Genomic DNA, 17,073 nt, shown 5'->3' with positions numbered 1-17,073 from the left:
ACATAGTAAAGAAATCCCAATGGATTTAATCAATCTAGCTAGTCATATTCATTATCAAAATACACAAGAATTCAATTACAACAATGAGTAAAGGTAGAGAAAACCCGATTACACCCTTGGATGAGAGTAAACAACCCCAAATCCTTTTGCTCAAATTGAATCGATTCTTGTTCCTCTTGCTCGATTTGAAAACCAATCAACGAACCTCGCCCAATCTTCAATCTTTGAAGGGAATTCGATTGAAACCTTGATCCAAGTCTCTTTTTCCCTTGGTTCCAGCTCAGAAAACCCTTAGAGAGAGAAAAATTAGGGTTTGGGATGTTCTCCCCCGCTCTCCTTTCTTTCTTTCCTCTCTTCTTTCTTTTAATTAGTTTCCCCTGTCGCCTCCAACATGGCTGTGTTTCCAACACGGTGTGATGTTCCTGGCCGTGTTACTCTCTGTGGCCGTGCTCCCTAAGAACTTATTTTTCTTTGATGTTTGATGCACCCAACACGGCTGTGTTGGTGCCCGTGTTAGGAACACAGCCAGTGTTGAAACCAACACGGCCTTGTTCAGCTTCCTCATGCTCGTACTTAACTTGTTTCGGCAGCTTCGGCGTCCAATTATGCTCAAATTCTTCCCTTTATCATCCTTTGACTTCTTTTGGACCTAATGCACACAAACAGACGCATAGGGTGAGTGTTGGGATCAATTCACATCCAAATGTCCATAAAATCAATCTTAAAAGCCCCATTTAGATGTGTGTATTTTACGCACATCAAATAACCCCATACTTAGCTCATTGCTTGTCCTCAAGCAATCAAATGTAAAATAAGGAAAATAAACCACTAAGGAACAACACTTAAACTGACAAACAAGCTAGAGAGCTCCTGCACATATCCTTAACAAGCGTAAGTCAAACAAAAAGAAACGAAGCAATCAATTCAATCATCACAACCAAGATGCTATTGATTCACAAAATACTATCTCAACAAAATTATTGAGAACCAACTCCTCACAAGATTCACTCTAAGTCACTCAAAATGTTTAAAGGATAGTGTTAAATCGCTCGATGCATCAAATACTGCCTTACTATATGCTTGCTCTTAAATCCTACTCCTACCACTTATGGAAAGTCAACAACCATGTCAAGAGGTCTTTATAAGGGTTGTAATGGGGATTAGGTAGGGGTAGGTAAATTTGGTAAGATGTTGAATCTATGGTGTTCTGCAATGAAATACATGACATGCACACAAGCCACAAAAATTATAAAGGATAAACAATGAACAATAGTCCAAGGTGGGAAATAGGAATCAAGTCAAAATGGGACTCACTTACTTTCTTTCTTTTCATCACCTTTGCCTCTTATTCTTCTTTTTATATATTTTTCTTCTTTCTTTTTTTTTTCTTTTTTTTTTCTTTTTTTCATAAGGGAAGAACATTCACATAATAGAGTGAATTTCTTTTTGGATTGAAGTAAGCTGCTACAAGATTCCAAAGCTATTCCCAAGATAAAAATTTCCAATAAAAACAACTCACGTGCAAAATCATAACCCAAAGCAGAATAAAACTAAGTGGTAATGGAATATGACTAAAAAAAATGGTGAAAGAAGGGGTTATCTACAGAATCAATAAACGAATGAAGGCTATTTGGCTAGAATGAAAAACCTAAGTACCTCTATCATACCAAAGTGTTAAACTCTCCTTGTGGCCCTCATAAGCATTACCGAGCACGTTCTAAAAGTAAAGACAGTAATTGGCACTCTCAACAAAAAATAAATACAAGCATATAAAGTGTATACTTATAATTTAGGCTCAATTTCTCACAAGTGTGCTTTTGAGTAGGTTCCAAACAAAAATCATCAAAACAGAATTAAATAAACCAAAGCAACTTAGTGCAAAACTCAAACTAATTATCTTACATTCTTTCGCAAAACTCAACACTATCGGTTTTACCCGATCACATGGATATAAATAGGATTTCAAAAGCAAGTCAACAGTAAGAGCATGGAAACAAAGTGAAAAATTTTCAAAATTTTACAAAAAATTGCACAAAGAATAAACAAATAACTAAGATGGGATAAATATCACCCACCCCACACTTGAAGGACACACTATCCCTAGTGTACAAAATATAAGAAATGCAAAAGGGAAAAGAACTAATACTGCCCTGACTATGGCTCCAGAGTGAAAAGAGGTGCATCATTAGGGATATCGTATACCGCTACCGTGGTAGAGGAGTGGCTGCAAATAATAAAATAAGGAATTAAAATCGAAACTGAAACAAAAATCAAATAAAATATGTAAACTAAAACTAATAAAATGTTTCAAAAATGAAATGTTAAATATTAGAGATTAAAGATAAAAATTGGGGTGCCTCCCAAAAGCGCTTCTTTTTTATGTGATGAGTCTTCTTAGCTAGACTCATGGTGAAAAGTAAACGGGCATGATCGACGACCATCCATCCTTCTTCCAAGCAAATGGCTTCAAGTATCCGCTTAAAGGGATAATCGTCAACTCCTCTCCGGACCGCTGTCAAGCCGCCAAGATATGATGGGCAAAACTCGCTCCTCGTATAATTGAATGTAGTCATGATGCTGTAGGGGCTCTTCCAATTTGAAAGCTGGAGTTTCAACAATTGGAAGGATCGATGGTTGGGCAATTTCTTCAGGAGTGTTGATGGTTTTCTTTAGTCCTTGGCTTGGTTCACTTGCTAGAAGAAACTCGAGCTCCTCCAAGACTTCTTCATTGGATAACTCGTGCTCATCTTCCATCATCGAAGGGACTTGTGGAAAATCTACCAACAATTCCTCTAACTGCAACTCAGCATCATCAACTGTACATTCCTGTTGATAGTCTTTCAGAGGAATTATGTTCGCCTCTTCCTTTTCTGGTTCCATCTCCATGTTCAAGAAATCGTCCTGCACAGAAGCATCATCGTCAAACATAGTAGATAATCCAGAAAAATTCTCACTGGAACGTAAAGTGATGGCGCTCAAGTGTTCCTCGGATTCAGTAGCGTTTGATGGAGTTTCCAATTGCTCTTTAGCTAGTAACTTGAAGATCAAGGCTACTTGATGCTCCATGTTCTTAATTAAGGCTTGTTGACTTTCAAGTACCCTCTCTGTTTGTAGGAATCTATTATCAAGACTTGTAATGAACCTCATCATCAGCTCCTCCGACACTAACTCTTCATCTTGAGTTGATGGTGCAAGATTAGGCTGCTGAAATTCTGGTAGTTCTTGGCCATCTAAGCTCCATCCAAAGGGTGAATGAATGCTCAACTCTTGATTGTAGGTGCTTCCATACGAGTCAATTGGCCAACTTCCCATATAATTCACCTGTTCATAGTTATAAGAACAATGAGCAACATCACTATATAATGGACAATCATTACTCAAATGTAAACCACAACAAAATTCATAAAAAACTTGAGATGAAAGGATAGGAGTGGAGAGTTGATCGGTAGCCCTGCAAAATGATTCCACTCGAGCTTCTAAAGATGCACGGGTATCCCAATCTTTAGCACTCTCTTGGTTCCTGATCCCATTTTCCAATGCGTCATACAAAGAGTTTGAGTTTAGCATTGAACCTCCTTATCATTCACTATCTGAATCATAAACTTAAACTAAATAAATATGTACAAATAAAATAAAAATAAATAAAAATAAAAATAAAAAAATGGCTAAATTAACAAATAGCAAATTTTCACTCTAGTTTTCAAACATTCCTCGGCAACGGCGCCAAAAACTTGATGTGTGCTACTTGTGTTAGCTACAATCTAAGGCAGTGTACCTATCGATGCAGTCTAGCACTAATGGCGAGTATCAAGGTCGTATTCCTCGGGAAATTGAAACCTTGATCCAAGTCTCCTTTTCCCTTGGTTCCAGCTCGGAAAACCCTTAGAGAGAGAAAAATTAGGGTTTGGGAGGTTCTCCCCCGCTCTCCTTTCTTTCTTTCCTCTCTTCTTTCTTTTAATTAATTCCCCCTGTCGCCGCCAATGCGGCAGTGTTGGTGGTCGTGTTCCCAACACGGTGTGGTGTTCCTGGCCGTGCTCCCTAAGAACTTATTTTTCTTTGATGTTTGATGCACCTAACACGACCGTGTTGAAACCAACATGGCCATGTTCAGCTTCCTCATGCTCGTACTTAGCTTGTTTCGGCAGCTTCGGCGTCCAATTATACTCAAATTCTTCCCTTTATCATCCTTTGACTTCTTTTGGACCTAATGCACACAAACAGATGCATAGGGTGAGTGTTGGACCAATTCACATCCAAATGTCCATAAAATCAATCTTAAAAACCTCATTTGGATGTGTGTATTTTACGCACATCAACAACCCGTTCAAATTTGGCGCCATTGCCGGGGAGCCTATTTTAGTTTCTCATTGATTAATTTATTTGTTTATGACTCATTCTTCTCAAGATATTGATTGCAGTTTAATCCTGAAATTGAGAAGACAACGTGTCGATTAAGAAAGGAGACCAAGCAAAGAAAAAGTTGTCTCATAGAGGAGTTGGAGATAGATTTGGCTATTGGTGACACGTCTATCTTTCAAGAAGTTACAGAAAACATGGCGAACAGTACTCTCAAAGAGCTAGCTGCACCGGATTTAAATCAACAACCTTTATGCATCACATTTCCTAATATTGCAGTTGATTTTGAATTAAAATCTGGTTTAATTCACTTACTCCCTTCCTTTCGTGGATGTGCAGGTGAAGATCCTCATAAACACTTGAAAGAATTCCATATTGTATGCTTCGGAATGAAACCACATGGTGTGACCAAAGAGCAAATAAATCTTAGAGCTTTTCCCTTTTCTTTAAAGGATAAAGCAAAAGATTGGCTCTATTATCTACCTTTCGGTTCAATAACAACATGGAACGAGATGAAAAGATTATTCTTAAACAAGTTTTTCCCTGCAACAGCAGCTGCCAACATCAGAAAAGAAATTTGTGGCATAACACAGTTCATTGGAGAAACGTTGTATGAGTATTGGGAAAGGTTCAAGCAATTGTGTGCTAAATGCCCACATCCTCAAATCTCTCTGCAACTCCTAATCCAATATTTCTATGAAAGATTATTGCCAATGGATAGGAGCATGATTGATGCAGGAAGTGGTGGAGCTTTGGTAGATAAGACGCCTGAAGAAGCCAAGCAATTAATTTCAAACATGGCCGAAAATTCTCAGCAATTTAGTACAAGGGCTTGAAGCTACAAGGAGAGTTAATGAGGTAAGCACTAAAAATCTTGAAAATCAAATTTTTAATTTAACTGCTTTGGTTCGTCAAATGGCTGTAGGGCAATTACAAATGGCACAAGTCTGTGGAATATGTTCGTTGCAAGGACATCCCACCGATATGTGTCTAACATTGCAACAAGACTCAATGCAAGAAGCTAATGCTCTAGGCGGATTTACTAGTCAATCTCAAAGGAAGTATGGCCCCTTTTCTAATCATTACAATTCTGGATGGAGAGATCACCCGAATTTGAGCTATGGGAACCAAGGAGGACAACAAAAGTATCCTTCCCAAAATTTCAATAGACAACCTCAAGCTTCTAATTCAGGTATGTCCTTGGAAGATATTGTTACAAATCTTGCTAACAATAATCTTCAATTTTAACAGGAAACAAGGTCAGGCATTCAGAATTTAGGCAATCAAATAACTCAATTGGCTATGTCAGCTAGTAAATTGGAGGCCCAAAATTCTGGAAAACTACCTTCACAACCAGAAATAAATCTAAAGGAGAACGTTAGTGCAATTTCTCTAAGAAGTGGAAAGGAGATTCCTTCAGGCTCGATTCCACTTAAGGAAAGTGAACTCAGCAAGGAAAATGAAGAAGAAGCTTCTTCCAAGACATCACGTAGGGTAAAATTTGATCCTCCCCTATCTCTTTCATCTCACACTCTAATGCCTCATTTTCCTAGCAGATTAGCAAAACCAAAAGAAGATGAGCAAGAAAAGGAGATCTTGGATACATTTAGGAAGGTGGAGATAAATATCCCACTATTGGATGCTATCAAACAAATCCCTAAATATGCAAAGTTCTTGAAGGAATTATGCACCAACAAAAGAAGAATGAAGGAAAAGGAGAAAGTAGTGGTAAGTAGGAATGTGTCAGCAATCTTGCAAAAGAATATGCCAGAAAAATGCAAAAATCCAGGTATGTTTTCATTACCTTGTGTTATTGGTAATACGAAAATTGAGCGTGCCATGTTAGATTTGGGAGCTTCCATTAATGTCATGCCATTTTCTATTTATCAAAATTTAAAACTAAATGACTTGCAAAAAACTGGTGTAGTGATTCAATTAGCTGATCGTTCTTTCATTCATCCCCTTGGTGTTGTTGAAGATGTTTTGGTGCAGGTCAATGAGCTCATATTTCCTGTCGACTTTTACATTTTGGAAATGGATGGTAATTCTTCATCAAAATCAGCTTCAATTTTGTTAGGACGACCATTCATGAAAACTGCTAAAACAAAGATCAATGTAAATGAGGGTACTCTCTCCGTAGAGTTTGATAGAGAGATTGTTAAATTTAATATTTTTGATGCAATTAAATACCCTAATGATGTACATTCTCTTTGCCATATTGATGTAATTGATCCAATTGTGCAGGAAGTTTTTGCAGAAGAAAGTGTTGATGACGAACATGAATTAGATGAAAATTTAAATTTTGAAAGAAATGATTATGAGATTGGTGAAGAAGAACTATTCTCAGTAACAATATATGAACCCACAAATCTCAATGCTGAGATATCTAATACTAATGACAAAATGTTACCTTCAATTATGCAGGCACCAAAACTAGAGCTGAAAGCCTTACCGGATCACCTAAAATACGTGTATTTAGGTGACAAGGAAATATTGCCTGTTATCATCTCAAAAGGACTAACAATGAAACAGAAAGGAAGATTGATTGAAGCTTTGAAGGAATATAATGTTGCAATTGGTTGGACATTGGCTGACATAAAAGGCATTAGTCCATCAATTTGCATGCACAGGATTTTGCTAGAGGATGATGCTAAACCATCAAGGGAACCACAAAGGAGACTAAACCCAACCATGAAAGAAGTTATCATGAAAGAGATACTCAAGCTATTAGATGCAGGTATAATCTACCCAATCTCAAACAGTAAATGGGTAAGTCCAATTCATGTTGTCCCTAAGAAAACTGGAATGATTATGGTAAGGAATTCAGACAATGAACTTGTACCAATGCGTGTGCAAAATGGTTAGAGAATGTGTATAGATTTCAGGAAGCTTAATCAAGTAACTAGAAAAGATCATTTTCCCCTACCTTTCATTGATCAAATGTTAGAACGATTAGCGGGAAAATCTTTCTTCTGTTTTCTTGATGGCTTTTCAGGATTCTATCAAATTCCTATCTCACAGGAAGATCAAGAAAAAACAACATTCACTTGTCCTTTCAGAAACTATGCTTATAGGCGAATGCCTTTTGGCTTCTGTAATGCTCCAGGTACATTTCAAAGATGCATGATGAGTATTTTTTCTGAATATATTGAGAAATGCATTGAAGTGTTTATGGATGACTTTACTGTGTATGGGGATTCATTTGATGAATGCTTAGAAAATTTAACCAAAGTTTTAAGGATATGTATAGAGACAAACTTGGTTTTAAATTATGAGAGATGTCATTTTATGGTCACCCAAGGCATTGTATTAAGGCATGTGGTCTCCTCTAAGGGTATAGAAGTTGATAAGGAAAAAGTAGACATAATTGCAAATTTACCATACCCTACCAATGTTAGGGAAGTGCGTTCTTTTCTAGGACATGCAGGATTTTATCATAGATTTATCAAGGATTTTTCCAAGATCGCTTTGCCATTGACAAATTTATTGCAAAAAGAAGTTCAATTCGAGTTTGGGAAAGAATGCAGAGAGGCATTTGTAAAACTTAAAGATTTGTTGACAAGCACGCTTATTATTCAACCACCTAGATGGGAAAATCATGTGCGACGCAAGCAATTATGCAGTAGGAGCAGTTCTAGGGCAGCGGATTGAGAAGAGAAGTCATGTTATCTATTATGCTTCCAGGACGTTAAATTCCGCACAATGTAATTACTCCACGACAGAAAAGGAGCTTTTATCAATTGTCTTTGCTTTAGATAAATTTCGATCTTATGTGCTTGGTTCTAAAGTTATTGTATATTCTGATCATGCAGCTTTAAAGTATCTTTTAGCAAAGAAAGAATCAAAACCAAGGCTAATTCGGTGGATTTTGCTTCTTCAAGAATTTAACTTGAACATCAAAGATAGAAAAGGAGTGGAAAATTCTGTTGCAGACCATTTGAGTAGGTTGATAAGAGAAGAAGATGACCTACCCTTCAATGACAATTTTCCTGATGAACATTTGTTCCAACTCAAGGGTATGATTCCTTGGTACGCAGACATGGTAAATTACTTAGTCACAAGAAATCTACCTCATTGTCTTAGTAAGTCTAGGAAGGCAAAGATAAAGAGTGAATATAAGTATTATGTTTGGGATGAACCCTTCTTATGGAAATTTTGTTCCGATCAAGTGATTAGGAGATGTGTGCCTGAAAATGAATTCCAATCTATTTTAACATTTAGCCATGATTATGCATGTGGTGGACACTTTGGACCTAGACGGACTGCTAGGAAAATCTTAGATTGTGGTTTATATTGGGAAACTTTGTTTAAAGATGCATATCAATTTTGCAAAAGTTGTGAGAGATGTCAAAAAGTAGGAGCACTAACTCGAAAGAATAAAATGCCTCAAGTTTCGATTCTCATATGTGAAGTATTTGATGTGTGGGGGATAGATTTTATGGGTCCTCTATCCTCTTCTTGTGGTTTTTCATATATACTTTTGGCGGTAGATTATGTATCAAAATGGGTGGAAGTTAAAGCCACCAGAACTGATGATTCTCAAACTGTTGTAGGTTTTATCAAGGCTAATATCTTTAACAGGTTTGGAATTCCAAAAGCAATCGTCAGTGACCAGGGAACTCATTTTTGCAATAGATCGGTTGCAGCCTTGATGAAGAAGTATGGAGTAAATCATAGAACAGCCACCGCATATCATCCTCAAACCAATGGACAAGCCGATCTTTCCAATAGAGAAGTCAAATCCATCTTGGAAAAAATGGTGAGTCTGGGAAGAAAGGATTGGAGCCTTCGTTTAGATGGTGCTCTTTGGACATACCGCACAGCTTATAAAACTCCCATAGGAATGTCCCCTTATCGGTTAGTCTTCGGAAAAGCATGTCATTTACCGGTAGAAATTCAGCATAAGGCCTATTAGGCAGTTCGACAATGCAACATGAACATGGATAAAACAGGAATGTCAAGGCTACTACAATTGTAAGAATTAGAGGAGTTGCGATTAGATGCATATGAGAATTCGAGAATTTACAAAGAGAAATCCAAATTACTCCACGACAATATTCTTATAAGGAAACAATTTAAGATTGGTCAAAAAGTATTGTTATATAATTCTCGATTGAAGCTTATGCCTGGTAAGTTTCGTTCTCGATGGCTCGGTCCATTTGTTGTTACTAATGTGTTCCCCTATAGTGCAGTGGAAATTAAAAGCTTGGATTTGAACAAAATTTTCAAAGTAAATGGTTATAGATTGAAAATATTCAAAGAGGGCGAAATTGTTCCATGTCTCGATAATTTTCCCCTGGATTACCCCACTTATCTAGATGACTAAGACCTTCCCTCACTCCATCGAGTAAAACAACATTAAACGAATTGCGCTATTGGGAGGCAACCCAAATGTCTTATTTTTTTTTTTTACTTTTTATTTTATTTTCTAATTTTTTTAATGAAAAATTTCAATTTTTTTTGGCAGGAGGCAAAATTTGGATAAGGCGTGACCACGCCTTGTTTCAAGCTGTCTTCTGTTTTGTTTTGAAAAATTGCACCTCAAAATTACAGAAGCTCGCTTCTTACAAGGCGTGACCACGCCTTGTTTCAAGCTGTCTTGTATTTTGTTTTGAATAACTGCACCTCCAAATTACAGAAGCTTGCTTCTTACAAGGCGTGACCATGCCTTGTTTCAAGCTGTCTTCTGTTTCATTTTGAAAAACTGCACCAAAAAAAAAATACAGAAGCTCGCTCTTTACAAGGTGTGACCACGCCTTACTTCACACACTCTTCTATCCATTTTTTATATTATTATTATTATTATTTTTAATTTGATTTCAAAAAAAATGAAGAAAAAGAAAGAGATAGTGCGAAGGTTCCCCAACAAGCCCTATTGCTTCCTCTTTATTTTTTTTCCTCTGTGCAGCAACAACGACTATTCACAAATCGATCATGGTACGCCTTAAGACTACCGCCCGAAAGAGAACCTCCACTCACCGGCGAAGTAAAGCGACATCCTCCAATTCCGGCGACGCGACTGCAGCTCCTCAAACAAAACATAGCGAAGCATACCACCCTTTAGATGCGACCGCCGTTCCTCAACCAAACCCTAACAATGCAGACCCACCTACGGAGACGATACCTTGAGAGTCTAACGCGACAGTCTCGCCCGACATCGGCGAAACCACAGCCCCACCCACTATCGACGCAAGAGTTCGTCCCGTAGCAACGGACCGCTCGGGGTAAAATCTCTTTAAAGTAACTCGCTTAGGGAAAGGGAAAGTTGTCCTACCACCATCTGAAGACGAATTGACTGGATTCTTAAAATTCACTACTAAAGCGAGAAAGGACAGGTACGCTGATGTACGAACGCGAGCGATTTACCCAAGTAAGTATGTCGACACCCATTCTCTTGAGACACTGGATATAAAATAGGATTTTGATACTTTGATAGCTAGTATGTGGTGGAAAGCCTTAGTGACTGTTAGATACCCCACATTTGTTAAATTGATTAGAGAATCTTACACATCCTTTCAGTTCGAGACACCAGAGAATTTCACATTTGATAGTCCTAGGGTTGTGCGATATAGACTCCTAGGCAATGAATTTAAGCAATCCATTACTGAATTCAATTTGGCCCTAGGATATATTGACATTGAATTTTCTCTAACCAGTCAATACAAGAGCTCTGCCATAGATTTTGTTGATAATTTTGATCAGGCAAAACTTTAGAAGATCATGTCTTCTAACCCAATGCATTACGATCCTAGCAACTCCAAAGGTGGGTATCTTAATAAACCTGAATGGGTTTACATGCAACGATTTTTAGCATTCAGCTTTTCTAGTAGAAAAGACACAGCCAATGTATGTAAAAGAGCTGAACTTTATTTTATTTGGTCCATGTTGCATAATAACGCAATCAATTTGGGTTTTTGGTTGGCTTCCGCGAGTTCAAATTTAGCCGACTCAGTAAAAGCATTTATGCTTAGGCTTTTTAATTACTCATTTGGTTGTTCGCCTTCAATTGCTTGATCTCGATAATACTAACTTACATATTGCTTGCGAGATGGAACCATTGGACATCGCCTGCTTGATAAAGATGCACGTGCTTGTGGAGCATAATGGGGCGTACTCTTTCCAAAGGCCTTCTTTGCACGGTCAAGGCGATCCTCCAAGATCTAGGAAATGATCTTGCCCAACAAGCAGTCGTCGTGATCCAGAGGGTTCCACTGAACCAGATTTTGAAGCTCGATTGGACAAGATGGAACGACAAATTTCAAAGATAGAGAGAAATTTAGACGCCTTAATGAAACACTAGGGAGTTCAACCCCCCTGCCCTCCATCACCATAGACTACTCCACCCAAGTGGCTCGCAAATCAGGGGAGTTTCATATTTCTTTTCATTTCTTTTATGAACCATTTTCTTTTTGATACATTGAGGACAATATATAGTTTAGGTGTGGGGGAGGAATATGATAATTACATGATTTTCTTTTCTTTTTGAAAATATTTTTTTTATGCTTATAATTAGGTATCCTTTAATTCATATGTGCTATTTTTTTTTTGCAACCTTGAGTTTTATTTTGATAACCTGGAATACCATGTAAGTTAGAAATACATTTTTTGTTTGAATTTCAATGCATGAAAGGGGATAAGCATGATTAGTGTTTCTTTAAAACTATCCGAAAGTATCTCATTAGTTTATTGATTGAAAAATGCACAAGACTTGATACAAATGCAAACATTCAAGTGAGCTTTTGAGCCAAAGAGCAGTTCATTATATTTTGCTCTAATTATTTTTTCTTATTGAGTGTTATCAAACTAGTATGATTATTCTAGAACTTGCTTCTGAGTTCTTGTTGAGACCACATTTTTGGTTTGATGCTTTAATATGATAAGGGCAATTAGGATTAACCTATCCTTAGACTCTTAAAATACCTACCCTGTTGATTTCCCTTTTAGTTAGCCACTTTGAGCCTATTTTCCATTTTCTTTTTTATTTTTAACATATGTTGTTTAACCTAAAACCTTTTGTTTGCTACCTCTATTTTTCTACCCTTGTCAAGACAAGAAGGGAAGTGTTGCATGGTACAATTGAAACAAAAAAAATAGAAGAGACAAAACAAAAAAAAAAGAGAAAAAGAAAAAAAAAGAGGGAAAGAAAAGAAAAAAAAGTGAGAAAAGAAAGTTGATATTTATTCCTTTCATGAAAGAGGATAATTGGAGAAGTATTCATCAAATATATTGAATTGAATTATTACATGTTATTTCTCCAAGATTTTTAGTGCTAATATAAAATGTGGGAATAAATCTCAAAGTTTTTGTAGTATGTTTCGTGGATGTGGCATAAGTTATCATGCAAGAATCTAATCTTTTTGTCTTGATTATGAAACATCTCAGCTCTTCCTTTATCACACCCTTTCCTAAGCCCCCATTACAACCCTTGTAAAGTCCCTTTGATTTTTACATCTAATTCATGTATAGTGATGGAGACTTCATTCATTAGCAAGCCTATGGTAATAACATGCTATGTTTTGATTCCGAGAGTAAATGCACCCTAAACACTTTGAGAGTATTGAGTGAAACCATGTGAGGGTGTTAAGTCTTGTTGCTTTGATTTTGATGAATTATTGAGATACTTGTTCTTTTTACAAAATTTATCCTATGAGTGCTAATCTCTTGATTGTCATTATTATTCAGCTCATTAATGTATGTTTAACTTATTCGGTATTTGAGGAGACTAAAAGAAATGAAAGGAAGGTTAAAAGGAGAATTGGTATGTTGAATTGAAGTATGCTTGAGGACAAGCATAAATTAGGTGTGGGGGAATTTGATAGGTTATAAATAGTTATATTTATTGTGTTTAATTACCTTGCAATTTGGTTGAATAATGTACCTAATTGTGGAAATTCTGTTTATTCTGACTTAGGTAATGAAATATCAAGGATAGAGCAAAATCCAGCCTAAAGACATGTTTTAAGTCATTATTTATCAAAAACCAAGTCTTTTGGAGGAAGTGCAGAAATCTGCACAGAAGATCACTGTCGACAAGGCGTGACCACGCCTTATAGCCCATAAGCTCCGCAGAAATCTGTGCAGAAGACTACTGTCAACAAGGCGTGACCACGCCTTGAGTCCCATGAGCTACTAAAAGATGCGAAGGAGAGCTTCGAAATTTTCATAGTTTTCATTGTGGTGGACCTATCCCTAGTTAATCTCCTCTATTTTTGGAAGTGTTGGATTAATAGAACTTTCTTCCATGTATTTAGGGTTTTAATTTATTTAGATCACTTTTAATCTTATCCTTTCTTGTAGGGATAAGATTAAATAGGAAGCTTATTTCTTTTTTATAAGGATTCTATTAGGGTTTAGAGTTTTACTTCCTATATAAGGACGGCTGGAAGTACCTTTAAACATTCATATTCTTATTCTTCTTCTACTTTCTACAATTCTTGTGAATTCTTACTCCACCATGAGTGGCTAAGTTTTTAGTTTCTAATTCAAGAGTGAATAAATTCCAATTGTGATTTTGTGAGGCTTTGTGCTTAACAGAATTCTTCTTTAATTCAAGTATTCTTTATTTCTTATTCTTATTATTTATGAAATATTGATATTGATTGAACTGACGATTCAACTTTGATATTGATTTTTCTATTGCTAAACTTTGAGTTTGTGATCCGTAATTGTCAGGAATGATTGACACGAGTAGCAAGGAGCTGGCTCATGTGTGTGTGATTACGGCTTATTCGAATTATATAGCTTGCATGATAGATTCTATGGAAATAAAGGAATAAGGTTATTTCAATTACAGTTATCTCAATTAAATTAATATTGGTTTAGTCATTCTCATTATTCTTAATGCTATCATTAAGTTGATATGGAACGCTATCGTGCCCAGTTGACTAATGATAAGTCTTGATTTGGATGTTGGGTTTGAGTCAATTGTATTAGGAGAATTATACTTGTTGCGGCTTTTTCGAATAAGTAGACTAAGTACTTGAATAGAAGAATTGATATTTTAGCCTATGATCATAATTACAATTGGATGGAATTAGCACTCCTGAATTGGAAATTTGTTAAGATTGATTTTTATTTACTTTAATATTCAGCCTTCATTATTTTCTGCTTATTTATAATTTTGATTCAAACATTCAAAATCCCCCCTTTTATTTTACTTTGAGAAGCTATCCACATTGGTTCCCTTGGGATTTGACCTGATTTCACTATTTCTACAAGTTAGTTTAGGAAAATCAGTAATTTATTTTGAAGGGCTTCGACAACCCGTTCAACGCATTATCACCGACCGATGAGAGAAAGCTGCCCGGAGGGAAATTGTCTAGGGGGGTTTTTGATGGTTGGGAGTTAGAATCCGGTATTGAATTTGCAAGGAAACGATGGGATGAGGCTGATTTGACAGTGGCAGCAAGGAGGAGCAATTCCCTCCTCAAGCTCGACATCGACGGAGAAGAAGAAGAAGAAGAAAAGAAAAAGGAGGAGGAGAAGGAGGATGCCGGCGTAAAGGAGTGGATAGAAGGAAGTTTTGGTGGTTTGTTGGAGGTACAAGCGGCAAAAATGGAGGTAGGGAGGAGGAGAAGTCAACGACAAAGGAGAGAGAGGAAAAAGAAAAAGGGAAATGTGCACAAGGGCCCATTTTGTAATTTTTCCAATAGAAATTTATGTTTAGTTCCCCCCTTAAAAAGACTTACTAGAGTAATATCCCCATTATTGTTCATTTTAATTATTTTACATACACATATATACTTACATCTTTAATCTAATATCCTAACAATTGAACACTAGTTTAAACCCATAATAATAATTATAATTATATAAAATAAATAAATCTTTAATATTTAGTATAAATCAAATCTAAGTTAAATAGAAAATAAGTATTTTTAATAAGCCTAGTTTAAATAATATTTAACTCACTCACTTAAAATCACAAAACTATATTGAAATTTACTCAAATTCAATATATTACAATTATTGGATAATAATTAGACGATACTCATATTATTCGGTTTTTAAAATAATTCTTCGATATTTAATTACTCATGAAAATATTAACTACGGGTATTACATAATTTAATTCCTAAACTTGAAAAAACTACCGTTTTACCTCTTAAAGTTAATTTTTTCTAACAATTGAGTCCAAATTGATGCTAGAAAAGTAAGTTTAATTTAATTATTCTCAACCCTAACTTGGAGTCGCCGATCTCCAATCTCTTAAGACTCGAGAAATGCATTAACTTTCATCATTAATTTTTCCATTATTCCCTCGATATCTGAATCTGAAAAATGAGTGCTAACACCATAATTATAAATATTATAATTATTTAACTATTAAAAATAATTTTAAAATAAAAATTATTTATTATAAAATATAAAAAATAATTATATTAGATCAACTTAAAGTAAGTTATCATTAATAAATCTTGATAAGGATAATAGTGTTCAAATAAATAAATAAATCAAATAAGCTATCAACTGATAAGAAAAAACTCTGAAATAAAGTTGATACAATCAACAATTTATGGGGACTAAATTAGCTATATAGTTGTTGTTTCTTAAGTCTTTACCAAACACTTTAATATAGCTGCTCAGTGAGAAAAAACTATCAGCTGCATAAAACCTCTTAACTAAATACTCTCTAATTATTTTACTCACAACTTATAAAATTTTACTTTTTTTCAGCTATATAAAATTCTAGTTTAGAAAAATGAATTGGAGTTAACAATTCTCAGTTAGAATCTTAAAAAAGAAAACCTTATTTTCTCTAGGATATACATTAATATCGACGGGGGACTAATTGTGAATACTATTTTTACTCATATACTATTGTCTAGCAATCAAAATGTAGTTTAGCTCTATTGAAATTTTGAAGTAAATTAATATTAAAAACAAGAATTAAAACAATTGATACATTTATTGATGTGTGTCGTGAGCACCAAGATTAAATTGTTGATCTCACTAAAACTATAGTAGAGGCAAGTCCAGGTCGAACCCTAGAGACTAATTCTTTACTAATATTATTAGAGTAACTATAGTTTGAAAACTAAAACAAAAAGAGGTTTTATTGAATATGATTGCAAAGTATATTGAAATAAAAACTGAAAATAAAATAATATACAACTTCAATCCAACGGAAATTGATTCGATTAACTTTTTAAATTGATCATTGACACTTAGAGTTTCCATTCCATTATTACTTAATCAGAAATTTATCTCAAGCAAGAATAAATCCTAATAATTCCTACACAAATTAATTCAAACCCAACATCCAAATTAAACTTTATTTCTAATTTACTTGGTATTAAGCAATCCTCATATAATTATGAATAACATTAAAATCTAGGAGATGACTAAGCTAATTAATAACCTACCGAGGGCGATGATTAATTAAATCGTTCCTAATTCTTTTAGATTAGCACGTAATCTAGTTGCTTCTAAGTTAAAGTTCACAACAATTACGGATTATGATATCAACAAAGCATTCAATCACTATAGATCTCTAACTAATTAGCCACTTAATTATATATTTAAGCAATTATAAACAATTATAATAAAGAAATAAAAGACAATTAAAATAAAAATAGAGTTTAGATTAAGAACTATGTCTCATAATGATCAAATCAATATGAAGATGTTCGCTTGAATTGAAATAAAGAAACTAACCATACATAGTGATTAGGAACTAACTAAAAGTGGAAAAGAAAATAGTTTAGCTACTTCTCT

General features: G+C 35.3%; 1 protein-coding gene across 1 annotated transcript; it reads left to right on the top strand.

The window, feature by feature from the left end:
* Positions 1–4,553: 4,553 nt before the first annotated feature.
* LOC125370638 lies at positions 4,554–15,967 on the top strand. Its single transcript, XM_048376931.1, has 9 exons — positions 4,554–4,695; positions 5,282–5,548; positions 5,666–5,970; positions 6,349–6,891; positions 7,339–7,594; positions 8,154–8,217; positions 8,578–9,244; positions 14,608–14,895; positions 15,935–15,967. Exons 1-9 carry the CDS (start codon positions 4,554–4,556, stop codon positions 15,965–15,967), a joined length of 2,565 nt encoding a protein of 854 aa, XP_048232888.1.
* The last annotated feature ends 1,106 nt before the right edge of the window (positions 15,968–17,073 follow it).

The sequence above is a fragment of the Ricinus communis genome, chromosome 7 (genome assembly GCF_019578655.1).
Source record: "Ricinus communis isolate WT05 ecotype wild-type chromosome 7, ASM1957865v1, whole genome shotgun sequence".
NCBI lineage: Eukaryota > Viridiplantae > Streptophyta > Magnoliopsida > Malpighiales > Euphorbiaceae > Ricinus > Ricinus communis.
Note: the sequence above shows the minus strand (reverse complement) of the source record. Positions and strands in the feature narration are given on the sequence as shown.

Excerpts from the sequence above, each read along its gene's own strand:
- LOC125370638 (XM_048376931.1), top strand. The coding sequence starts at position 4,554 with ATGGCGAACAGTACTCTCAAAGAGCTAGCTGCACCGGATTTAAATCAA. Across the intron at positions 9,245-14,607 it reads GAAAAGCATGTCATTTACCG|GGCTTCGACAACCCGTTCAA; the intron begins GTAGAAATTCAG and ends TTTATTTTGAAG. Across the intron at positions 14,896-15,934 it reads GTTTTGGTGGTTTGTTGGAG|CTGCTCAGTGAGAAAAAACT; the intron begins GTACAAGCGGCA and ends ACTTTAATATAG.